This window comes from Triturus cristatus, chromosome 6 (genome assembly GCF_964204655.1).
Source record: "Triturus cristatus chromosome 6, aTriCri1.1, whole genome shotgun sequence".
Taxonomy (NCBI): Eukaryota; Metazoa; Chordata; class Amphibia; order Caudata; family Salamandridae; genus Triturus; species Triturus cristatus.
In genome coordinates, this window is record NC_140589.1 from 1,091,278,812 (window position 1) to 1,091,304,576 (window position 25,765).

At 50.1% G+C, this 25,765-nt stretch overlaps 1 protein-coding gene across 3 annotated transcripts in view; it reads left to right on the top strand.

The window, feature by feature from the left end:
* Positions 1 to 25,765, top strand: part of LYST (lysosomal trafficking regulator) — a 3,752,809-nt gene that overhangs the window by 2,521,060 nt on the left and 1,205,984 nt on the right. For all 3 annotated transcript variants that reach the window (XM_085611970.1, XM_085611971.1, XM_085611972.1), the window contains 2 exons: positions 9,908 to 10,053; positions 10,247 to 10,346. In XM_085611970.1, the coding sequence (XP_085468096.1) occupies positions 9,908 to 10,053; positions 10,247 to 10,346 (246 nt within the window). The remainder of the gene's footprint in view (positions 1 to 9,907; positions 10,054 to 10,246; positions 10,347 to 25,765) is intronic.

Below are 25,765 nucleotides of genomic sequence, written 5' to 3' on the forward strand. Positions count from 1 at the left end.
GTTGACCAAGCTAGCATCTTACCCACCATTTGACTTTCTTCGTAGACTTTCTGAAAGTATGTCTGGGAGCTATTTATTTCTTCTAAGATGAAAAAATCTCTTAAGGCCTTCCTAGCCTGATCCAGCTGAGTTCGATTTAAGGAACCCACCAGTTTAGAAGCATGGGCCAACGACTGCTGGAGCTGTGCTATTTTATCTGAACTTTCCCTAGTTTTCTTAACGGAGGTGGCAATCATCTGCCCGCGGGCTGCGGCCTTAAACCCCTCCCAAACAGAAAAAATATCAGCAGTCCCTTCATTAATGGAAAAATAATCTTTTATCCATTATCTTAACTCTTCAAGCCATACTGGATCTTGAAGGAGAAGGCGGTCCATCTGCTACTTGGCCTTACGCTTTTTTGAGAAACCCATTTCTATAGATACTTGTAGGAGAGTGGAATCTGACTAATGGTTGCCCCCAACTTTTTGCCTGGTATTTAAGTGGTTTTTGACTAGTCTGGCTGGGATCCTGCTATCCAGGACCCCAGCCTATCTGCTTTCTCCCTAAAACTGTTGTGAGTACCCTAGGTACCAACCAATTGGATGCTGGGCATGCCCTACCAGTCCCTTGTAGATGGTACCCTAGGTACCCAGGGCATGGGTCCCCCAGTAGGCCTACCAGGGCTGCAGCACTTATTGTGCCACCCTGGGACAGCCACCCAAACTGACACCACCAGGCCACTACTGTAGCCTGGGTAAGGTGGTGCTAGCACCCCTTACAGGGATGTAGGTACCCTATGTCCCATACCATTACAACACATATACTCTCATAGGTCACCCCTATGGCAGGCCCTGGTAATCCTACAGGGCTGGGTGCTGAGGTATGTGTGAGGGGGGACCCCTACGTGAGAAGGACCTCTCTGCAACCTTCGTAAAACCGTTACTGGGTTGTTTGTAGTGTAGCCATACCATATACTCTAAACCGCATTATAAGTGAATCGCGTCATCGCGATAACTTGAGAATGGCTACACAGAACCATATCGTGTTTGGTGTCAAACATGAAGGAATCATACCCCCAGTCCAGCCATGGGCATGGGGGCACGATTCCCCCTTGCTAGGAGGGTGATATGGGAAAAGCGGTAGATTTTAGACACCAATTTAAAAGTGCACATGTACCACAAAATGGCAACTGTCCGCCACCTACACGACTCTGGCTGGCTGTTGCTGGGGAAAACCCCAGCCTCGCCAGCTGGACAATAGGGCTCCTGTGGCAGGGAGGTGCCAGCACCTCCCCAGACAGGATAATGTGGATTGGAACAGGGTGGGTGCACCAAATGTCCTTTCAGAGTTGCACGTAGGCAGCTGCAGAGCCCCAATTCTGCATACACCGCCTGGAACCGGTTCAGGGGCATCCTGCCCCTCGCCCAGGCGGGAAACACACAAAGGGGAGTGGGTGTAGCCACCCTTTCCCGCCTCTACTCTGATTGGTAGGCTCTATTTTGGACCATCCCCTAATCTTGGGGATATATGGGAATAACTTTGCCCTAGTGCCTTAGATTCGTCCAGAACTTCACAGAACTGACCTTCGACGAGCTGCTGCCCAGCTGACTGAAGAAATCTCCCTTGGGATAAAGGAGTTATCCCCCTGCTTGGCAGGCACCTAAAAGATTACAAGATACCCGGTTGGAACTTCGTTGCTCTCACGACCTTCGACGCCTTCCAGCAACCTCGAGGTGGGTCTCCAGTGCATCCCAGCGTCCTGTGAGTGTGCCCAGCAAGTCTGAGCACCCTGGACCACGTGGGTGTCGAGATCCCCGCATACCCCGAGACACCGGCCACCTCTTGTCCAGCACACGACCCCGACCAGTGGGGAAGTTGTGCTGTGGCCCGTTTCTGAGCCAACCATCCAGCAGCATTTGTGCCAACTCTCAGCTCCCTGGCCCGCTCCGGTGGCCCGTGGGAGCCCTTTTACGCACTCCATTTTGCTGCCTTCCGCGGTCCCTTGTCTCTCGACTTGTGGGCCCTGACGGAGGACAATCTTCTTTTCCAAGAGTTCCCCTGGTTGCTCCAGGCCTGCTCTACGCTCCCTGCAAAGGAGAGCACCCTCAGACCTCGTGGGTCTGCACCAGCAGCTGCTTTGTTCATCTTGCGTGGGTTGCGGTTGCCAATGCTTAGTGGATCCAATCGGGACACTAACACCGCAGCGACCCTCAGCCGACGTGGGACAGTCGCCCTCCAGAAGCTGGCCTTCCTTGAAGCCTCCCGGAGCCCGTGACTGCAGAGCCCAGCTGTACCTTCTACACCTGAAGCACCCGACTTCCACGAGCTCCTTGCTGTGAGCTCCCTGGTCACTTTGCTGTGACCCAGACTCTGTCCCCTCTGCTTTCAGGTTCATCTTTTTCTTGTCTTCAACTTTAATCTTCACGACTTCAACGACGCTTTCAGCTAGCAGCAGTTTGGACTACTTTTCCATAGAAAATCAGCCCGCGACCCGACACCAGAATCGACCTATGCACCCGGCTTCCCTGGGGCAGGTAACAGTGGTACTTCGGTACTCCAGTGGTGGTGGGCTCTTCAAAGCCTTAAGTCTCAAGCCTTAACTTTGTACTGTTGCTAGAAGTGTCCTTAAGCTTTAAATATTCAACCGCGACATTCTCCATAGGCTAACATAGCGATCCCGATAGCAGCTCTTTGCACTGCACGCGTCTCCCGTGGGTCCCCTTCCTCTTAACTGTGGGTGGATTCTGAAGGGGCAAGCGATCCTGAATGCCCTAGGCATTGCCTGTAGAATTGTCGTGGTTCTTATACCACTATTTTAGTATATGGTTTGGTCCCCCCCTCGGGCCCATTGATTTCTGTGCTATTTATTGTGTTTATAAATGCTTGTTTGAATTGTAACTTTGCCACTAGCCACATAAAGTGACTGTGGGATTCTGTCTAGAATAAATACATATATTTTATATATATACCTGTGTGGGCTACTCTTTCATTTGGTTATTCAAGAGGTTATTATGGTAAAACAATAAGCTTAACACTCCTTCAAGACTTAGCCTGAAGGCTGCTCTCCACAGCTAACACTAGGATAACTTTCTTTAAAGGTTGTCTTAAACCTATCATCAATAGGAGTCGAATTGGACTGGTGCAAGGTGTCCCTATAACTAGGAACAGCATATGCCAGGCCAACTTCTCACAATACTTGAACATAAGCATGATCGGAAAAGGCGTTAATACCAATATCTGCATCTCTGAAAATCAAAGAATGTGAGACCGATAAAAAATTGATTCAAGATGCAGTTTGATGTTGGTGTGAGGAGCACGTATATTGACGAGCAGCTTGATTAAGAAAACGCCATGCATCAATTAGCTGAACATCTTCTACCAAAGCATCAAAAAGCTTCTTAGTTTTAGGTTTCAGTTGTTTTTCCCCTCTATTTGAAGTATCCATTTTCAAATCCTGAATATAATTAAAATCCCCTCCAAACACAATTTGCCCCGAGACCCCAATCTGAAGTTTATAGAGTGTACGTAATGCAAATTCATCATCAGATATTGGACCATAATAACTAACAAAATTCAGAAGCTGACCATTCAACGACACCTGTACCCAGACCCACCTCCCCTGGGGATCCCTTTGTTCCTGAAGAAACACCCAGTCAAATTCCCGAGAAAAATAAATAGCAACCCCCCGCATTGCAACACCCACTGAAGCAAAAAAAAACCTTTGAAAACATTCCTGGAATATAACATTTTGGGGTATTAGTTTACAGATGAGTTTCCTGAAAAAAAAAGAATTTGAGGTTTTAAAGTAACTAACCACCTAATCAAGCCACCTTATTTACGTCTATTCAGTATTCCATTAACGTTTACAGAAAGAATTTGGCATGTACTGGATAGACTCATTCTGTCAAATAAACAAGGAGAAAAGAACAAAAAATAAAAAACTCACTATACTGCAATTCTATTCTAGATTGATTCCTGCACCATTTAGTGCCTTCCTGATAGCACCTGCTAATTTTTCCTATTAATCCCAACCACCCTAAACCTCCCTCAGCAAAAACCCTCCTCCCCTTAGGAAATGTGGCTAGTCCCGCTATCCACATACTCCATCCCCCCTGTGCACATACTGGTGCCCTGATATTGCACCAGAGAGTGACCTCCGCCCCCCCCCCCCCCCCCGAAACAAAAACGATTCTTCAAGATCAAGACTGCAAGTCCTTGAAACAACTACGCCAAAAAGAGAATTCTTAAGAAAAACAGAAACAACAGAGAAAACATCCAGCCAGTTATCTTTCAACTGAAATTGCCTTGACCAGCTCTTGTGCTGCTTCTAAATGAGTAAATAAATGAAACTTTTCGTGAACCAGAACTTTGAGTTTGGATTGTTGTGCAATCAAATCTTGTGCCCCTTGAGCTTTAAGCAAATAAAGTAATTTGACAAACGCTTTGCGTCTTCTGGCCGCCGCTGCTGACATGTCAGAGAATATTCTGCATTGTACTCCATTTTCAGTTTCAAACTGCCCCGTCTGGATTGCCTTTGTTAGTACTTTTTCCTTAACGCGGTAATCCGCGAAGTTGACAAGTATCGTGCCAGGGAACTTCTTGTTAGGAGAAAGATGAGCGGGGACCCGATGAGCCCTTGTTAATGTTAAGTCCCCCGAAAATTCAGGTATCACAGCCTTCTTTATAAATGTCTCAACCCACTTGAGAGTGTCACCCCCTTCAAATCGTTCCGGAACACCAACTGTCCGAAGATTAGAGCGGCGTGAAAAATTCTCATGTTCCTCAATCTTGTTCTCCATAATTACTTTTTCTCGGGAGACTGAATTCACTTGTTGAAGAACACCATTCGTTTGGTCTTCTAAAGAGGAAATCCTTGATTCAGCCTCTTGGACACGACCCGGAAGACTAGCAACTGCTTCCTCTATTTTTCCCAGTCGCTGCTGACTCGATAACATTTCTAACTGCTGTGTTTTCTTCATGTCTCGAATTTCCTTGAGAATCATATTTAACATAGTTTTAATATCCATCTGACAAGAGACAGCCTTCTCATCCTGGAATACAAAGTCAGGTTTTTTGGTTCCTTGCTGAGGCCTGTGAGAACTTGGCCTGATGTATGATGTCACTAGTTCTAGTGTACACCTTATAGCAGTCCAAACAACCCTTATGGTGATTGGTTATAAAAGTCAACCTTATAGACCAGCTATCCTAGTGGTAGCATGGACAAGAGCAGTCTTAGGCTAAACTCTGAATGGCATGTGAAGCCAGCTGTGATACCATATATAATCCCTTGAATACCAAATGAAAGGACACCACAACAGATATATATATAAAATAAAGTGTATTTATTCTAGTCAAACCCTCAGCACTCTTTATGAGATTAGAGGTAAGTACAACACAGTCTTATTCAAGCATACATTAAGTCACACAGGTAAGTAATACAGTTAGGTCCTAGGGGCCACGCAAACCATATACTAAGTAAGTGGTATAAGGACCACTGTCACGGAAATAGGATAGGCCTAGGCCTAGGGAATCGCTGGGGCTACACTACACTACCAACAGTTAGGAAGTGGGAGGCCCACGGGATTCACGTGCAGAGTGGAAACACTCGCGCGTAATGCGTATAGTCGATAGAAATAGTACAGTTTGAATTAAGCAGTTTAAGGACACTTCTGAAGCAGCTAGAGAGTCGAGACTCGGAAACTAGACCCTAGGATAGTCACTACCCTTGTGAGCACCGAAGTACCCAAGTTACCTAGCCCACGGGCTGCGGGTGCATAGGTGTGAACTTGCGTCGGGTTTCGTCATGGACTTCTATGGGAACCTGAAGGAAAGTTGCTGACAGGCGGTCAGTACAGAGTGTCCGGTGGATCCCAAGGCCGGGATCAAGAAGGAAGGGTACCTGCAAGCAGAAGGGACAGAGTCAGGAAGGAACCAGGCGATGTCGTGAAGATTGCAGGTGAAGGGTGAAGCTTGTCGCTGCAGCCACGGGTACCAGGAGACGTCGAGGACGACCAGGACCAGGAGGCGAGCTGTCCCACGAAGGCTCTTGCTGTCGGCGGCGTCGAAGTCGAACTAGGACTCACCAAGCCTTGGCAAGCGGAACCCACGAAGAACGGAGGACTTGCTTCTGGTGCAGACCAGGAAGGTCTGGGGTGCTTCTCTTTTGCAAAGAAGCGGGAGCCAGTCTGAAGGAGCCAAACCAGCAGTGAAGATTTCAAGGTGTGTCGTCACAAAGGCCGCTAGCCAACGGGCAAGCAACCGGACAGACGCGGCAAGCAGGAAAATGCAGAAGGGCCCCACGCAGGACTCGTGGAGTGTGGGGGCTGATCTTCGGTGCAGATGGTGCTTGGGGTTGGGGCTTCTCAATCCCCGATGCACAACTTCGAGGGTGCCTCAGAAGCTGCGCTGGAAGATACTCGCCACTTTTCCCAGGTAGCCGGTCCCACGTCGCCTCCACGGATCTCAGCTCGGCTGTGGATCAGGGTCGGAGAAGTCTGGAAGTCAAGGCTCTGGTCGGGCTCTGCAGTCGGTCCCTCGTAGAACTTCAGCAGTGCCTGTTTGCACAGGGTAGCCACTCCTTGGTCACAAGGGAGATTCTTCAGTCTTCTTCTTTCGTCGAATGTCGAAGGTCCAGAGTTTCTGTTCAAGTTGCAGGTTCAGGATAATCTAATCTCCTGGGGCCCAGCTACCACACTTATACTAATCTGGGGGGCTGGGTTGCCTGCTAGGTCACGCCTTATGGGTGGGACCTGGGAGGGGGGTGGTTACACCCCCTTCCCTTTGTCCAGTTTCGCGCCAGGACTGGGGCTGGAGTGCCCCAGCACTGGTTTGAACTGGACTATGCATGGGACACCTTGTGTGCCCCAGGCATGTCTCATTCCTTTCAGCCCTCCCTGCCCCAATACACTAAAGTCTGTCTTGGGAGGTGCTAGCACCTCCCCAAGCAGGAAACCTATTGTCCAGGCTTCCCTTGCCGGGATCACTCCCAGCAGCAGGAGGTCAGACTCGTGTCTGTGGCAGCAGCATCCATTTTGTGATGCTGAGGCTTTGGTTAGAGTTAAACAGCAAAGTAGGATTTTAACATGTCTCTCCCCCTAGAAGGTTCCAATATGTCTTCTCCCTCTAGAAGGGAGGAATAATATCCCCATTGCCAGAAATGATATGGGGGTATTTTTCCAAAGTGTTAGACACCTTACACGACATGTTTTGATAAAGCCAAACCATAGTTACCATAACCGTTTAAGATTATAAGGCACTTTAAGAGTATATGGTAGGCTATATCATAGAACAGCTATAAGGACATGGTTCCGAAAGCTGCAGACAGGCTCAGCTCATGCTAGAGCACCATCTCACATGTTACCAAGCACTCTGCCTCCAGGATTGTTAAGGCCTGCCATAGGAGTGGCTGATAGGTACACATGTGTCTATTTTAAGGGTAGATATAGGTATACTATATCTAAGCAAGGGGTGATTACATGACCTTGCCCCAGCTGAGTGATCAGTCAGTTGTGTCTGATTGGAAGGCCAGACCAGGGGTGGCATAATACATGCTGCAGCCCCTGGGAGGCCTAGGGTACACCTATGCCCTGGGTACCTAGGGTACACTGTACAGGGTCCAATAAGGTGATCCTTACCAATTGAGTATGTACCTAGGGTACATGGAAACCATTTTAAAGAGAGAGCAGACAGCCTGAGACCCTGAATGGCGGGATCTCAGGCCAACTAAGTCGAAAAAACCAGCTAGACACTAGTCAAAAAGTTGGGGGTAACCATAGTCAGATATCCACCTTCCTACAAGGCCCACTGATATCTAAATCGGTCCCAGGATCTGATAAGATAGAGCTACTTTCCAGCAAGGTGTTAGTCCCTGGAAGAGCTGAAAACACTTGTTGTTCTGACGGAGCATGCTGATCTTGCTTATCTGGCTGGCCCTGGCCCTGGGCCTGGGCCAGGATGGTGTAGTTTAATTGCGTTTGAAGCTCATTTGAACTGGTATGGAGAAGAGAGGGCGGAGACTGAGGAAGTGGAGTCGCGATGGCCATCGCCACGGTCGAAGCATTAAGTAACGGAGTCAAGGGGCCTGTAGATGACATTAGCAGGTCAGGGGATTAACGCCAAGCGGGACTCCGACCCGCCAGTCCAGGCATCATACACAATGAGCACCCCGGGCTGATGTGGTTGCGGGATTCCGGTACCTCCGGTGAAGCAAGTGCCTTCGTTTTTTTCCCGAGCCGGGTTGCACCTACAAAGTATGTTCCGGTGAAACACTAAACGGTGAAACGGCATTTGCAGAAAATGCCGAAAAAGAAAGCCGGAACGAGGAGAAGAACTGGCTGCTGCTGCCTACCTTAGCGCTTCAGCACACCTGACTGCAGAGTTGACATCGCCATCGCCATGAGGGGGAGGAGCATCACTGCAGCTACGCGCTAGCGGGAAGCGCCGTAGGCGCCATCAACCCCCAGAGCTGTAATCTCACTAGAATAAGTCCATCGGTAAAGTAGATAAACCATCCATTAGCTTTGGAGTTAAGGGAGTGCAGGGCCTTCTTGCTGTTTAATGAAATATTAAAAAAACTGTATTATATTGACCAAAAACATGACAAAACAAGGATTGACATAGTCAAAAGACTGTTAGCTTACACCAGACCTCTTGACTTTGCGAGTACGTGTTTGTTTATAGTAGGGTGCATTATGAGAGAAGGAGGATATAGCAATCTTTGTTTCTACTGAATCCTCATGAAAGGAAAAGGTCCATCGGCAATGCTATCCGAAATCTCCAAGTGACCAACCAAGCAATTGTGCAATTTTGAAAAAGCAGCATCTTCAACTTTACTCAAAATAAAAAAGATGCAATGATTTTAAGTCTTAATGGATTTAAGCCTCACTAGAGATTGTAAACAATGCACAGTGTTTTAACCGTAATGCTTTAAATATACATTAAATGAAACATCCAATCTGCATGTAATCAGTTTTATCTTTTTTTATTATGAATATCAGGCATTTTTCAAAGTGTTTGAAAAGTTGTAAGTTGTATTAAAAATATTTACTCCATGTCAACATAGCCTCCATTTATCCAAACTTTTCAGACAAAATAGCAATGACTTCTGTGGACATGGCTTCAGTCCTAGTTGGAGGAGAAACCTGCTGCTCCTAGCCTCCTAGACCGTGTTCTTCAGGGTTTCACAGAGCCCCTGTGCTACCCTGAAGGACATGGTCTAGTTGCGGCATTCTGCATTGCTGTTATCTGCAGTGAAGTCAGCTTATGCAATTTTCTCCAGTGAGCCCATTACAAAGTATATTGCTGTAAGAACAAAAATAAACTGCAGCTGTACACTGGAATATGGGAATGCACTCTAGAAGTATCCTTTTTGCACCTAAAAAGAATGCACCTTCTATTGCAAGCCATGTATATTGGTTCATGCCTCTTTTGAGATGTAAAATAGTGCTGATTTATTACAGTAAAAGCATTCTTTAGGAGGCGGAATGGTACCTCACTCATTCAATATCAAGAGGAGTAAGAAAAATATTTCTGTGTTCAGGAATGATAACCGCAGGTTGCATAGGTCTGTCAAGCCAGATCTAAAAAAAAAAAGTATTCTTTTTGCATGGCATGTTAGCTTCTAACACATACCAACACTTTAAAACTGTGAAGTTGAAGATTTTGGGGAAAAATCGAAAATATATAATTTTCCCATTCACTGATATTGAAGCAGAGGCAATTTAGGCATTGGACAACTAAAGTAAAGCCATTTTTAGCTCAAAAAATTGTGAGCCTCTCTCCTACATCAGGTCTGTTGTATGTATGGCCTCAATGTATCAGTGGTGAATCAGCCTCGTCTACAATTTAACAATGGTTGGTCTTTGTCTTAGACTGTATTGATGTTTTGTTTAATGTAAAGATTTAATGCACAAATATTTGTACTTTCCAGAGCACTTTGGTATGATTTGGAAGCCTATCCCACATCATGGCAATTAGATCCAACTGAAGGTCCAAATAGAGAGAGAAGACGTTTGCAGAGGTGTTATCTAAGAATTCCTAGCAAGTATATTCTCAGAGAAAGGTGGAAACCAAAAGGTGATCTTAACATATTTCAGAGTACCTATCTTTAAGACTGCTTGCAGGTGTACAAGAACTCGATTTAGTAATGTTTTTATTGCAAAAAATCAATATGGTTTTATAATATTGTTTGCTTTTTTAATTTATTTTATTCATGTATTATAATGAGAAATATACACATTGATAATGTTCCCTTTATTTATTTCTTTAGATGATGTGATCAGACCACCGCTCTCTTACTTAAATGAGGACAAAACCAATGGCTTATTTTCTTCAACTGTAAAAGACAAAGCAGCAAGTGAGCTCATAAGGTAATTATATATTTTGCTTGAGGATTGTGGCGTCATAACCATTTACTGATGCTAGATTGAGCAGATGTCTCTGAATTTTGTAGAACAGTTTCTGTATTGCAAAATAATTTGTAGTCCCCTCCACTTTGTGTATCCCCTACCTTTGGCTGTCTTCCTGACTCCTCACACATTATTGGCTTTGTGTACCTCAGGGTTGGCTCATCACAGGAAACTCGTTACCAGCCCCTGCCCCCCACACTGACACAAGTTTCTTAACTTGCCTCCATCGAAATAAACAGACCATAGCAGCATGCCGAGTTGTTTTTGGTGGGCACCAGCCTATTGCATTAAAGTGTGTTCTTCACTTTTGCATGGGTAGTGGGAATTCAGCAAAATACAGCATTGGTTAAAAAACAAAAAAAAAACAAAGGAGGAAGCGACCATTCTGCCTGCTGCACAGTCTAAATATTCAGCACTATGACGCTCTTCATTCGGTTGTGGGATAGAAATAAGTGTCAATTGTCTGCTCAGTCAGTTAGCTAATTAACAGCGATCTTTAGACAAATATCTGCAGAAGTCTGCTTTCATGTGGTGGATGGCCAAAGAGACACTTGTGAAGAGGCAATCCTTTACACAAAGGATAGTCCAATAAGCTGTATGCCTTCTTCCAGATTCTCTGAAAAGTGCAGTTTTAAAAGGTGCATTTTCATTATCAGTCAAGAGTGTCACTTCATCCAGCAGCCGCTTTTCATTTTGGGCTTGCCAACCTTTCATTACCCCCTCATGGGTCCTCCCCATCCCAGTCCTTACTACGTGAGGCAGTCCTGCTCCACCCAGCCAATCACAACGCCAGTATTCAAAAACTTACAAAAGCCCCTCCCACCTACCGCCATGCCTGTTTTTTTTTCTGCTCCAACGGCGATCGGAACGCTGGTGCTCCTGGTTCCTGGTCTGGATTTTCTTCAGGACGGTGCCGTAAGTGTTTGAGTGTTACAACAAACAAATGATGGACGGAATGCTGACGATGCAGACATTCTCCCCCAGTCAAGAGATCTGGGTTAAATCCATCGTTCTTTTGCCCACTACGCCACCCCAGTTCAGACATGGCCATATGCAAATCAGTCTTGACCCTGTGCCTCATGGGAACAGTCCAGCCCGAACTGCCAAGCCATGTCTTCCCTGGACCGGAATCAAGCATCCTAGGACCGGTTTCTGGCTATCAGCCGTCATCAGCCAGGATAGCTTGACTCCAGTGGCGTAGTGAGCACGGGTCCCACGTCTGGGAATACCCATCCCACTTAGGGCGAAAAGCGTTACAACAAACAAATGATGGATGGAATGCTGACAATGCAGACATTCTCCCCCAGTCAAGAGATCTGGGTTAAATCCATCGTTCTTTTGCCCACTACGCCACCCCAGTTCAGACCTGGCCATATGCAAATCAGTCTTGACCCTGTGCCTCATGGGAACAGTCCAGCCCGAACTGCCAAGCCATGTCTTCCCTGGACCGGAATCAAGCATCCTAGGACCGGTTTCTGGCTATCAGCCGTCATCAGCCAGGAAGACATGGCTTGGCAGTTCGGGCTGGACTGTTCCCATGAGGCACAGGGTCGAGACTGATTTGCATATGGCCATGTCTAAACTGGGGTGGTGTAGTGGGCAAAAGAACGATGGATTTAACCCAGATCTCTTGACTGGGGGAGAATGTCTGCATTGTCAGCATTCCGTCCATCATTTGTTTGTTGTAACGCTTTTCGCCCTAAGTGGTATGGGTATTCCCAGACGTGGGACCCGTGCTCACTACGCCACTGGAGTCAAGCTATCCTGGCTGATGACGGCTGATAGCCAGAAACCGGTCCTAGGATGCTTGATTCCGGTCCAGGGAAGACATGGCTTGGCAGTTCGGGCTGGACTGTTCCCATGAGGCACAGGGTCAAGACTGATTTGCATATGGCCATGTCTAAACTGGGGTGGTGTAGTGGGCAAAAGAACGATGGATTTAACCCAGATCTCTTGACTGGGGGAGAATGTCTGCATTGTCAGCATTCCGTCCATCATTTGTTTGTTGTAACGCTTTTCGCCCTAAGTGGGATGGGTATTCCCAGATGTGGGACCCGTGCTCACTACGCCACTGGAGTCAAGCTGTCCTGGCCGATGATGGCTGATAGCCAGAAACCGGTCCTAGGATGCTTGATTCCGGTCCAGGGAAGACATGGCTTGGCAGTTCGGGCTGGACTGTTCCCATGAGGCACAGGGTCAAGACTGATTTGCATATGGCCATGTCTAAACTGGGGTGGTGTAGTGGGCAAAAGAACGATGGATTTAACCCAGATCTCTTGACTGGGGGAGAATGTCTGCATTGTCAGCATTCCGTCCATCATTTGTTTGTTGTAACGTAAGTGTTTGAGTTGCAGTTTTTATGTCTTCTGCATTGTTTTTTTTTTTTGTTATTTTATCGGCTCCTGTTCTGGGGTCAGGGACGCTCCCCGTTCATGTGCAGGGCTGGGGTGGGGAGTTTTATGGTTTCCTGACTCTGGGTCGTTCCGGCTCTGGGGCTCTCGTGCAGCGTCCGGCCCCCGCGGCCATTGTCTTTTGATCTGTGGCTGTGGGTGGAGACTACAGGGCTGCCCTTTTTTTATTTCCTTCACCGGTCTCACCTTTGCGTGATTGGGTGTTTAGGGGCAGTATTTATTGGAGCTTGCTGGGCACTTCCTTTGATTGTGTGGTGAGTTCCTGTTTGTTTGCCACTGGATTTCTCACCATGAGTGAGGGGGCTTCTTCACCTGTGCCTACTAAAGCAATTTCAAAGCAGCATAATGTTCAGGATCTGCAGGAGGACGACGTCTTGCAGATTTCTAAGGCAGATTTACAGGACTTGATTAATTCTGCGGTCCAGTCTGCGCTGCTGGAGCATACAGGTAAGGGGGCTAAGGATGATGAGGAAGACATGGACTATTCCCCTAAGGGAAAGTGCGTCCAGGGCAAGGTTTGTTCTGACATGCGAGTCCATATTCGAGAGGTGCTTGGGTTTGACCCTAAATCCCTGGCTGAGGAGGGATTTTACGCACAGTATAGTTCCTCTGTGGTGGATGACCTCCCCTTCTATGATGTCCTGAAAGATATCCTCACAAAAGAGTGGCTTGAGGTGGATAAGTAGGGTATTCCGCGGTTCCTGGGGAAGCGGTATCGCCTGGCGGACTTTGATTCCCAGTTTCCTGTGATTCCGAAGGTTGATTCTCTTTTGTCATCTATGGCTGCCTCTTCTTCCTCGGAGGAGGTTTCCCTGTCTGATCCGGTGGAGCGTAAGGTGGAGTCTGCGCTCAAACGTTCTTGCGCCGCTTCTCACTTTGGGGTGCGTGCTAGCACTTATGCGGCCTATGCATCGCTGGTCCTGCTTAAGGATTTCGAGAAGCTGTTTGACTGTCTTCAGGACCAGGGGGACCCTACTCCTGTGTTGGCTCAAAAGGTGGTCTTGGCGCAATTCATCTTGGATGTTACTTTTGATTCCTTGTGGGCTTTCTCCTCGGCTGCTGGGGCAGCGGTGGCTGGAAGGAGGTCTCTGTGGATAAAACCTTGGCGTCTTGAGGCTGCACAGAAGGCCTTAGTCCATAAACTGCCTTTTGAGGGTCCCCGTCTCTTTGGGGATGCTTTGAATACGATGGTCCAGCGCTCTGCGGAGGAAAAGAAGTTGTTAAAGCCTTTTCAGCCTGCTCCAAAGAAAAGGTCTTTCTTCCAGAAACAAGGGTTTCAGGGGTTTTCTCCTCTCAGCCCTTTCATGGTCGGGCCCGTAGTTGGGGGGCTGCGTTCCATTATAAATCCCGGCCTCAGCAGCAGCAACAGCCTCCCTCTGGTGCTGGACAGAAGTGACTATGCAACTGTAGGGTCTCGTCTCCGTTTGTTTCTGGACCGTTGGTCAGCTCTGATTTCCGACCGGTAGGTCTTGTCTGTCATCAGGTGGGGTTAGCAGATTCCCTTCCAGGGCCCTCCCCCTCTGGATTGTTTTCTGGTAACCCCGTTGTCAAGAGACCCCGTGCGACGATGTGCCATGTTGTCCGGCGTCGCCATGTTGTTACAGAAAGGGGCAGTGGTGCCGGTTCCAGTGGAGGAAGTGGGCCTGGGGTTCTATTCCCATCTGTTTCTGGTTCCAAAGCCCGATGGTTCCTTCCGCCCCATAATGAATCTCCGTTCCCTGAACAAATTGGTGCGGTTGGATCATTTTCGGATGGTCACGTTACAGTCCGTCATTCCCCTCATCCAGGAGGGCGATTTTTTGGCTTCCCTGGACTTAGAGGATGCCTATTTTCACTTTCCAGTCCATCCTGCCATTCAGCGGTTCCTGAGGTTTGCGGTCTAGGGGACGCATTTCCAGTTTCAGGTTCTGCCGTTCGGCCTCTCCACTGTTCCCAGGACTTTTACCAAGGTAATGGCTCCTGCTGTGGGGGTTTTGCAACATCAGGGTTTCTCCGTGTTTCCCTATATGGATGATTGTTTGGTTTCTGCTTCCTCTTTTCCTCAGGCTCTTCTGGCGGTGAAGGCTACATTGTCCCTGTTCCGGGAGCTGGGGTTCAAGGTGAATTTGGCCAAGTCTCATCTGGATCCTGTTCAGAGACTTCAGTTCATCGGGGGTCTGTTCGACACCTCTCTGGGGGAGGTGTTTCTCCCTCCTGTTCGGATCCTTGCCCTGCAGACTCTGTTGTGGGATCTGTTGAGTCGTCCCTCTTCCCCGGCTCGTGTTTAGTTGCGAGTCCAGGTATTGATGGCTGCGACCACTGCTGTGGTTCCTTGGGCTCGCCTCCATCTGAAGCCCTTAGTAACTCATCTGTTGGCTTGGTGGGACCCCTCCCAGGCGGATTACGAGGCTCTGGTTCTTCTCTCTCTCTCCTGCTCTGTTCTAGGACTTGGACTGGTGGCTTTGCGCTCCCAATCTGGAGAAGGGGGTGCGGTTTTGTCTTCCTCCTCCCCTTTTGTTGTCAACGGATGCCAGTCTTTGGGGTTGGGGGGCCACTTTGGGGTCCTTGGAAGCCAAGGGTTGGTGGTCTCAGGAGGACGACACCCGTTCCTCGAACGGTCGGGAGTTAGCAGCCATCTGGGAGGCGGTGCAGTTCTTTCAGGTTCCTCTCCTCGGGACGAATCTGTTGGTTCGTACCGACAACAAGGTTGCTCGTTGTTACCTGAACCGCCAGGGGGGACCAGGTGCGCGTCTCTGAACATGTTGGCCTCCATGATTTGTGCTTGGGCGGAATCTCATCTGTTGGCCTTGAGGGCGGTGTACATTCCGGGACGGTTGAATTTTCATGCGGGCGCTTTGAGCCGCAACCTTCCATCTTCTGTCCTGTACCATCTCTCTCGTCCTCTGTTCCAGTCCCTTTGCCTTTAGTTCGGGACTCCATGGATCGATCTTTTTGCGTCTCCTCACAACTCTCTCCTACCCCGGTTTTGTTCAGAGGTGCTGTGTCCTCAGGCTTGGGCGGTGGATGCTCTTTCTATTCCCTGGACTTCGGGCCTTCTCTATGCGTTCCCTCCCATTCCCCTCCTCCGGAGGGTGCTGCAGAAGATTCGGGGGGATAAAGTTTCGGTCCTGTTGATTGCTCCTTTCTGGCCTCGCCGCCTTTGGTGTCCTCTCCTATTGCAGCTGGCGGATGGACGGTTTGTCCGACTTCCTTTGTGTCCATCTCCTCTTCAGTTTCCACTCCTCTCTCTGCCTTGTCTTAGTCGTTTGCAGCTGACGGCTTGGCTTTTGAGCGGTTGATGTTGGAGTCTTTGGGCTGTTCATCTGTGGTGGCTGGTGACATCCAGTTGTCCCGCTGCCTTTCGACCCTTAAGTGCTATGGTTGTCATTGGGGTTATTTTGTTTCTTGGTGTTCTTCTCATGGGGTGGATCCTCTACCAAGGGTTCCTGCTTCTGTGTTGGATTTTCTCCAAGATGGTTTTTTGAAAAGCCTTTCCCCTTCCACGTTGTCTGCTCAGTGGGCGGTGGTTCATGCTTGTCGGGGTCCTGGGGCCTCCTTGGAGAGTGTTGCCCTTTGGTTAGTCGGCTTCTTCTGAGCTTTCGGCTTCGTCGGCCGGTTTCTCCTGTTCTCGTTCCTTCTTGGGATTTGCCTACTGTTTTGCGGGGTCTACAGTTGCCCCCTTTTGAGCCTTTGATGGAGGCGGATTTGTTGTGGCTGTCCGCTAAGTTGGCTTTCCTGTTGGCCATTACCACCGCTCGCCGGTTGGGTGAGTTGGGAGCCTTGCTCATTTTGTTTCCTTATTTGCAGTTCCTCCTGGATCGGGTCGTTTTGCAGCTTGATCCGGCTTTCCTGCCTAAGGTTTCTTCAAGTTTTCATTTGCAGCAGGATGTGATTCTTCCTGACTTGCCTGCTAAGGGGGATTCCCTTGTTCCCTCTTCCTTGGATGTTCACAGGGTTCTCCAGATTTACCTCCAACGTTTCCTGGGATTCCGGATTTCTCCTGCCCTGTTTGTCTCCTGTGGGGGTGTGGCTAAGGGGAGGAAGGTTTCCACTTCTACGATCAGTCGGTGGGTGCGTCTGGCGGTCTGCCAATCTTACAAGTCTTTGGATTTGCCTACTCAGTCTCATGTGCAGGGTCGTTCAACGCGTTCTGTGTCTGCTTCCTGGGCTGAAGCAGCGGGGGTCTCTATCCAGGAGGTTTGTAGGGCGGCCACCTGGCAATCTCCTCACACATTTGTGCGACATTATCGGCTTGATGTTTTACATGCCTCTGAAGACAGTTGTTCTGTTGGCGTCTTGAACGCTTTGTTCCTTGATCTTTTATTGATTAAAGTTTTGTACTCTGCATGGATCCCTGGTGTCCTGCCCTTTTTATTGGTTCTCTGCTTGTGAGTTCCTCACGTAGTAAGGACTGGGACGGGGAGGACCCTAATCGGGGTGATGAAGATTACCGGTAAGTAACAAGACATTTTCAGTTCTACAGAAAAATTACGTTTTAAGAAAAACAAGGGTTCCCCAATACGTGATCCTGGGGTGAAATATGCGGTAAAAAAACAATGGTTCGGGTGTGGCCAAAAGGTCCAATAATAAAGTGATCCTAAGGAGAGCACTTATGGTTAGAGAGTTGAAGATTAATTATTTTAAAGGAGCAAAAAAATTAATATTGTACATAGGGACATAAGTCAGTTCATGTGAAACATTTATTTCCACAGCAATAGAATTCAGGTGCTCACACAATAAGTGAAAGAGGCGTGACGTGTAGAGTGATGGTGAAGTTTAAAATAACGGCATCGCATTGACAACAACAGTATAAAACTCCTCAAGCATCTTTATAGAATAGGAAGAGTTTTGTTGTAAAGGGTCAACGGCGTTTCGATCTCAACTGTTCGAGATCATCATCAGGACATATAACGGGTGAGGAAGCTGAATTGATGCAATTATTCGTATCGCAAAGAATGAGCAATTGAGGGCTTCAGAAAAAAGCTGAGAGTAGACGAGTTCACCCAGATTAATTCGCTGAAGGTACGAGCATGAGTATATCACGTGTGTGTAAACTTGAAAGGCAGGGTCAGCTGTATAAGTTGCGCTCAACGATTTGCTGCCAATATGTTTAGTTAAAGTCACTCCCAGTTCATATTTGGAAAGTCTTGGGAGAGGAGCTCAGCGCGTCATGCTGCTTGGGCTGTTCTCGCACTAAACGTGGGGGACCCGAGGAAACCGTTGGACCCTGGACTCACCTTTAACAACTTAAAAACCTCCCTTTTGCCCGATATTTCAGCGCTCATTGAGCACGGACTCCGCCACTGGTACTTACCACCAAGATGCATTCTGGGGGCTGCAGTCTTCAGACATAAGACTGCAGCTGTGAGCAATCTGTAAGGAGGAGCCAGCTGACTTCTCCACCTAGGGGGAGGATTGCAGTAGTTCAAAAGGAGGCTGTTGGTGATCTTCCAATGAGAAGGGCGTCTTATGAAGGCACACCCTACGCCGAAATGCATTATGCCCTGATGGTCCAATAAAGAGCTTCTCAAGGATTCCCCTGTGTGGCCTCTGCTTCTTCTGCTTGGAGGAGTTTCGTTTAGATATTTTGCACATCAGCCAGAGACGCAATACAGAGGCCCCGCTCTGCAAGTTGGCCTGAACATCACTGGACCTGCTCCTGTAGAAGTTTTTTCTTTTCCGAGGTATCGGATTGGTTCAGGCCCGCCTCTAAAGCCAAACTACACAAGGGCGGCTGCCTTGCAGTTCGTGACTGTACGAAGGACTTTGGCACATTGTTACCATTGCCCCTGCCCTGTTGACATTTGGATGGTGAGGTTGGAGCGTTATGGGGACCCGAGGAAGCCGTTGGACCCTGGACTCACCTTTAACAGCTTAAAAACCTCCCTTTTGCCCGATATTTCAACGTGGTTAATAACTATCAATAAACCCCCACCTTGATTCTGTAACACCGTCTAAGCTCTCGGGCATGCCTGGAGCAATATTTGGCTAAATAAATTGCAGGATTGAGAAAGCCGCCATTTAAAACAAAACAGAATGGGATTGATGTTCCCCCGTCAAACTGTGGCACTTAGTCAGTAGATAAACAGAGGATTCCTTCCATATCTTATGTCTGACTGTTGAAGATCGAGGAGACAGACTATTGAAATCGCCGAACCTGATGGGTTGATTGTGCCAACCGAGTTGGAGGTTGCGTGGTGGTAGCAGAACCAGCTGAACTTTGTAGTGAAAATCAGTTGTCACCAAGAGCTTAGGCTGGACTGGCAGGGGAGTCCAATGGAAAGAGAAATAAATATACTCTTCCCAGTACTCTCTGCAGTTTTGTAATGAAACTTTTTAAATCAACCGGGACCTTGCATCCTTCTGGAAGTCCCAGTATGATTCTGGATGGAATTGTCAAGATTGCAAATGGCAGCCCTCAAGTAGCCAATACTTTCTCTTGGACTCCCTTTAGTACGGTCTTTACAACTTCCAAAGTTGCTGCTGTCACAAAACAGATGTATGATCAGTCCCCAGCTGCAAAAATAGTGAACATGTCGGAATCTGCACTTGACTCTGCATCTGTTAGGCACACACTAAGTGAAGTTATCTTTTTTTTTTTTTTTTTTTTTTTAATTTTATTGAAACAGTAAATCAGGTACAGGCATGGGCCTACAACCACCAGGGCCGGCCGCTAGATTCAGAAAGGATCGTACATTAGTTAAGGCAGTAGGCGACTCCTGGGGCCCAGCCCCGTAAATGGCTCAGGATAGCCCGAAAGAAGCAGGAGACATACATTGAACATAAATAACAACTAAAAACAAAAGGCGAGGCATAAGGGCAAAAAGCGTGGGTCAGGCTACATCCGGGGGACTCTAACCCAAACCGTCAATTAGCTATCAACAGGATGGAGTACTGAAAGATCGGGGGGGGGGTAACGGGAGAGGAACATCTATATTCGATTATTACAACCAGTTGCAAGGAACCATCAAGGGTCAGGGGGACAAGGCAATATCGGTGTCCACTAGGGGGGGCGTACAGATACCCCCACGATACGCGTTCCATTGCCCCCAAATTCTACCCCATGCCCCGGGTTTACCGCGGGCCACATACACAGTCTTCTCCCTGAACATACACCAGTCCATGTTCTCCTTCCACACTGACACGGTGGGCGGCCGCTGGGAGCCCCAAAGCTGCGCAATATCCCTCTTGGCAATCATGTATCCCAGGGCCGCCCACCGAGTCTGAGCCGCGTTATAATCATTGGGCTCCCACACATTCAAGACACAGCGACGCACCTCCGGCAGCAGCGCAACTCCAGTGACTTGTCCCATGACCCCATGAACCCGACGCCAGTATTCCGCCACCTCCCGGCACTCCCAAAGGATATGGAGAAAGGTGGCACTGAGCCCACACCCCCGCTTACAGAGCCCATTTTCCGAGAATCCCATCGAGACCAAACAGGGGCCCGTCACATACACCCGGTGGAGAATCTTTAGCTGGACCAGGCGGAGACGGGCTGGAATGGCTACTTCCTTGGGGGACGATAGTGCGGACTGCCAGTCCTCGTCGTCTAATTCCACCCCGTCCCCCGTCCACGTCTCCCGAAGGCGCACCAAGAGGTCAGCCCGATTATTAATAAGTTTTTTATAGATTAAAGAGATAGTACTGTCGGGGACATGACCATCGAGGATGCGGTCCTCGAGGGGCGGAGAGGCAGGGATCTTGGTCCCCTCCCCAAAGACAGAGAGCAGGGCATGCCGAACCTGGGCGTATCGGAAGAACTCCTTTTCCGTGAGTTCGTATTCGCTCTGGAGCGCCGCGAAGGTCTTAACCGCGCCCTTCAGCCATAAGTCTCCCACTCTACTGATGCCAATCGTGTCCCAACGGTCAAACCCCTTCGTTGTCCAGAGGCTTCCCAGTCGGTCGGAGGCAAATAAAGGAGTAGCACATGTTAGTCGCTCACTCCAGCCCATGGCTACATTAGCCGCCTTCCAGATCCGAACCGCGGTCTTAGTAGGGCCCGTCAGGGTCCGTCCAGCCGAGCGGGAGTAAAGCGCCCTGTTATAGTTCCCACCGGGGAGCAAGAATTTATCCATCTCATACGCCGGATTCAAGCCAGGCGCATATGTGGCGTGGTTAATGGCCGATAACTGCGAGGCCCAATAATACCTGCGAATGTCGGGAAGCGCGATGCCCCCGTCGTACCAGGGGAGAGTAAGCTTGGCCAGGGCGATACGCGCCCGTCCGTCCCACACCAGTCTCCTCTGCAGGCTCTCCACCTCCCGAAAGTAGGCCACTGGAATGATGTCGAAGGAGTTCTGAAGTGCATAGAGGAATCTGGGGAGGGACATCATTTTAAACAATGCTGCCCGACCCAGTGGGGACAAGGGCAGCCTACACCACCGAGCCGTGTCTTCCCTCAAACGCCGAAGTGGAAGCAGGAGATTGTGCTCATAGCGAGCCGCCGGGTCCAACGAGATGTGTATCCCCAGGTATTTAAAGCCGGACAAAGATATTTGAATCGGAAGCCGAGGCGGCAGGAGAGGGGGGCCACCGGAGATAGGATAGACACAGGATTTAGACCAGTTAATCGTGAGACCCGAATTCCTCCCGTAGGAAGTCAGAACATCGAAGAGAACGTTAAGCGACTGCCGCGGCGAGGTAAGATACAGGAGAATATCGTCAGCATATAACGAGACCCGATCCTCAAAGCCCGGGGCCCACCGGATCCCCCTGATCGAGGGCTCCCAGCGGAGCCAAGCTGCGAGTGGCTCCAGGGCGAGAGCAAAGAGCAGTGGGGACAACGGGCACCCCTGCCTCGTACCCCTACCGAGAGCGAAGGGCCGAGAGACCCGCCCGTTAACCACCACCTGAGCCATGGGTCCCGTGTAGAGAAGTTTCACCCAGCCAAGAAATCCCTCCCCAAAGCCGAATCTGGTCAAGACAGCCCAGAGGAACGGCCACTCGGTGGTGTCGAAGGCCATCGTGGCATCTAAAGAGACCAGCACGGCCGGTTCGGAGAGGTACTCTGCCCTGGCGAGGGCGCCATGGAGACGCCGCAAGTTGAGGGCGGTGTTGCGATGCGGGATGAAGCCGCATTGATCAGGATGAATCAGGTCGCAGATGACGCTCAACAAGCGATTGGCAAGGACTTTAGCCAGGATTTTAGGCTCTGCATTTAGCAGTGAGATAGGCCTATAGGAGGCACAGCGGTCCCGCGGCTTACCTTCCTTGGGGATCACGACTACCGTGGCCAGTCGCTGGTCGACCGGAAGGGAACCGGCCTCGAGGGACTCCTGAAACATACGACGGAGGAAGGGCGCTAGTTTATCCGGGCGCAACTTATATAACTCGATAGGTAGACCGTTGGGACCCATGGCCTTGCCCGAGCGAAGGGATCGAATCGCAGTCGCTATTTCATCTACCGACAAGGGAGCGTCCAGCTGCTCACAGTCCTCGGCGGACAGGCCGGGCAAGGCAATGTCCCTCAGTAGAAGGCAAGAGTCTTCCTCATCCCTATCGGTCACCGGGGAGTACACGGTCCGGAGGTGGTCGGCAAAACATTCCACAATCTCACCAGGCTCAGTCACACACACTCCATCCGAGACACGCAACTCCGGGACCACACGATTCACTCTCTCCTTCTTGTCCAGCCACGCAATCAGCTTTCCCGCCTTGTCCCCGGCATCATACAATCGACCCTGCTGCTCCCTATACATAGTTTTGGCAGCGTCAGTGACAAGAGATCTGTATTCAAACTGTTTCAGGCTGAGGGCATGGAGCCCGTCCGGAGTGACACCAGCCTCCAAGGCCGACTCCAGCCCCGAGATGTCAGTCTCCAGCTTCACCACCGCCTCACTCCTGAGCTTCTTAGCCACCACTATCTGGGAGAGGGCGTGTCCGCGAATTACGGTCTTAAAGGCTTCCCACAGAGACATTGCAGACACCACCGACCCCTCGTTTTCAAGAAAGTATTGGTCCATGGCCTTGACCAGACTATCGCGAGTCGTAGGGTCTCGCAGGTACCACGGGTTAATGGGAGCGATCCGCCCAGCAGACCGCGACTCGGTGTCAAAGAGAAGCCACAGCGGGGAATGGTCGGAGATACCCCTCGCCAGGTGCCTGACCTCTCGAATTCGACCCGTCTGCGCGGCGGGCATAAGGAAATAGTCTAACCTAGAAAGACTCCCATGTGCCCCAGAGTGAAAGGTGTATTGACATTGGGTCGGATGCATTAATCGCCAACTATCCACCAGGCCGAAGGTCTCCAACAGACCACCTAGCCAAGCTTGGGCGGCGGGGAGGGCCCTGGGTGGGTGACGATCCAGGTCACCCGAGACCACCGAGTTAAAGTCCCCGCCCATAAGCAAAAGACTGTCCGGAAGTTCAAGCAGCATTCGACCCAAGTCCGCGAAGGTGGAGTTCTGGAGGCCCGGGGGGACGTAGACTGAGACCAGGGCAAGGGGACGCCCCTTCCACCTCCCAGTCAGACAAACATAACGCCCTCTGTCATCTGAGACTACCCCGGTGATCTCCAACGGAAGTGAGGATCGCAGGAGAATGCCCACCCCCCTGGAGCCAGTTGTGAAACCAGAGTGAGCCACGAGGCGGTATCCCCCCCTGTTCATTGCATGGCAGACATTACCAACCAGATGCGTCTCCTGGATAAACACCACATCAGGAGTCAGACGACGCAAATACTGCAGTACTACACCCCGTTTGATACGGTCCCCCAACCCATTGACGTTCCATGACATCAGCTTCAACCCGTCCCCCCCCATCCCCTCCAATAGATCAAAGGTCCCCCCGCAAGTAGCACAAGTCCCAAAAGTGGAAGAAAATCAATACCTCGCCCTGCAAACAAAAAACACACGACAAAACAACCCCTCCTTCCCCCCCACCCCCCCCAACACCCAACTCCCCCCACCCTGCACCCCTGCGGGCCAAAAAAAAACCCCAACTTGCAGTGTGCCTGTCGCCCAACTAACCCCAGTCTACAAAAAGACCCCGGAGGAGGAAAGGGACCCGTCCCCGCCCGCCCCCCATACAGGTCCTAGCAAAACACACTGAACCAAAGAAGTACAACCCAGCTGAGCAGTGCAAAATGGCAAGATCAAGGACCAAGAGTCACTTCAAAGGGGACCCGTCACCGTTGGCACCTGCAGAGGGCCCGGGACGGCCACCTCTGTCCGGTAGCGAGTCCAGCCAGTCACTCACGGCCACAGGAGAGTCAAAAAAGGCAGTCTGATCCTCATGTTCCACTCGGAGTTTGGCAGGGTAGAGCATAGAGTACTTTAGGCCCAGCTCACGAAGACGACGTTTCACCCCCTGGAATCCCATCCGCTGTTTCTATACAAGTTGAGTAAAGTCCGGATAAAAGTTAATGGATGAGTTCTCGTGTCGAACCGGGCCATGGACACGTGAGGCCTGCAGAATCGCATCCCGGTCTCTGTAGTAAAACAGTTTGGCCACGATAGGCCTCGGGGGGGGCCCCCGGCCGTGCCCGCACGCCCGGAACTCGATGAGCCCGCTCAACGGCAAAGAAGTTACTCAAACCCGCAGGGGTCAGCTGTTGGAGGATAAGTTCCTCGACCAGGAGGTCAACCGGGCGGTCGTCGGAGGACTCCGGTACGCCGACGACACGGATGTTGTTGCGTCGGGCCCGTCCCTCGAAGTCATCCAGCCGCCGGGCCATCTGATCATTTACCACCTTGATGTCACCAAGCGCGGCCTGCAGGCCCGACACATCCGCACCAAGGGTGGAGGTCCGCGCATCGAGAGTTTGAACCCTCTCGTTTGTTTTGGAGAGATCCGCCCGTATTAAGGTGACATCAATCGCCACCGTATCGATCTTGCGGGCCAGGGCCTCGTATTGTGTGGCGATGGTCTCCCTGATGCCATCAATGGCGCCCATGATATCCTGTAGGGAAAGTTCCGAAGAGACGGATGTGCCACCACCGGCGGCGTCTGAGGGGGGACCGGCCGTTCCAGGGGAGCCTCTGCCCTGAGTGTAGCGGTCCATGTTGTTGGTCTGGACCGATCCCCCACGGAGGGAGGCCTTAGTCTTACGCCCCTCGGGGCCCCCCTTGCCCCCCATGTGGTCACGGACTCCGAGGGGGACCGCCGATCAAAAGTAGCTGAGGTACAGGCCCTGGAAACCAGCGCCTCACCCGAGGCAACAATATGGCGGTGCGGGGGGACCCAAGGCGATAGGCACTCTAGTGGCAGGTGGAGACAAAGCCTTGCGCAGAGGTCAAGGAAACACCCCGCCACCTCAAGCGCTCCACCGGCCAGCCCCGTGAGGTCTGAAAGTGAAACCGAAAGTGGTCGAGCGGCCCCTGGCACCGAGCCGCATCCGCTGTTGTTCAATTGCGACACGGCTCCACGGTTCACCTTCGCCCCGGGCACCTCCGTCGGGTGGGTCCCAAAAGTTCAAACAACGATAACTCAGGATTCCCAGGTCCGCTTAAATTTCTGAAAAGAGATACGTGCTCAGCCGGTCGTCATCTCCCAGATTCCATAAACCACGTCAGGATATTGTCAGGATAAATTCCGAGGAGCAGCGAGGGTCCGGGGAGCCCTGTGCTCACGCGACCATCTTGGATGCGCGCTAGGCTCCTCCCTCAGTGAAGTTATCTTTGATTTTGTAGTTAGTCTGAAAAAAATGAAATAGGTCTTTCAAAAGTTATCAATACAAATGTTATGTGTAATGGTGAGGGCGATGTTAGAAGCCCTCTCATTGTAACCTCCCTTTAGTTTATGGACATGGTCATTGTAGGAAAGTAGGATCTGCTTTCAAGGTCACTCCTACTTTTTGCTGGTGTCATTATGTTTTACGGACTAGTCTGACTGGGATCCTGCTAATCATGACTTTGCTTCCTCCCTAGATTGGTCATGGTGAGTACTTAGGTACACGACAGATTGGCTACTAATGTAACCCTGTTAATGTTACTTGTATTTATAGAGCGCAAACTGATACCCGAAGGTGTCCTGGCGCTATGAGAACAC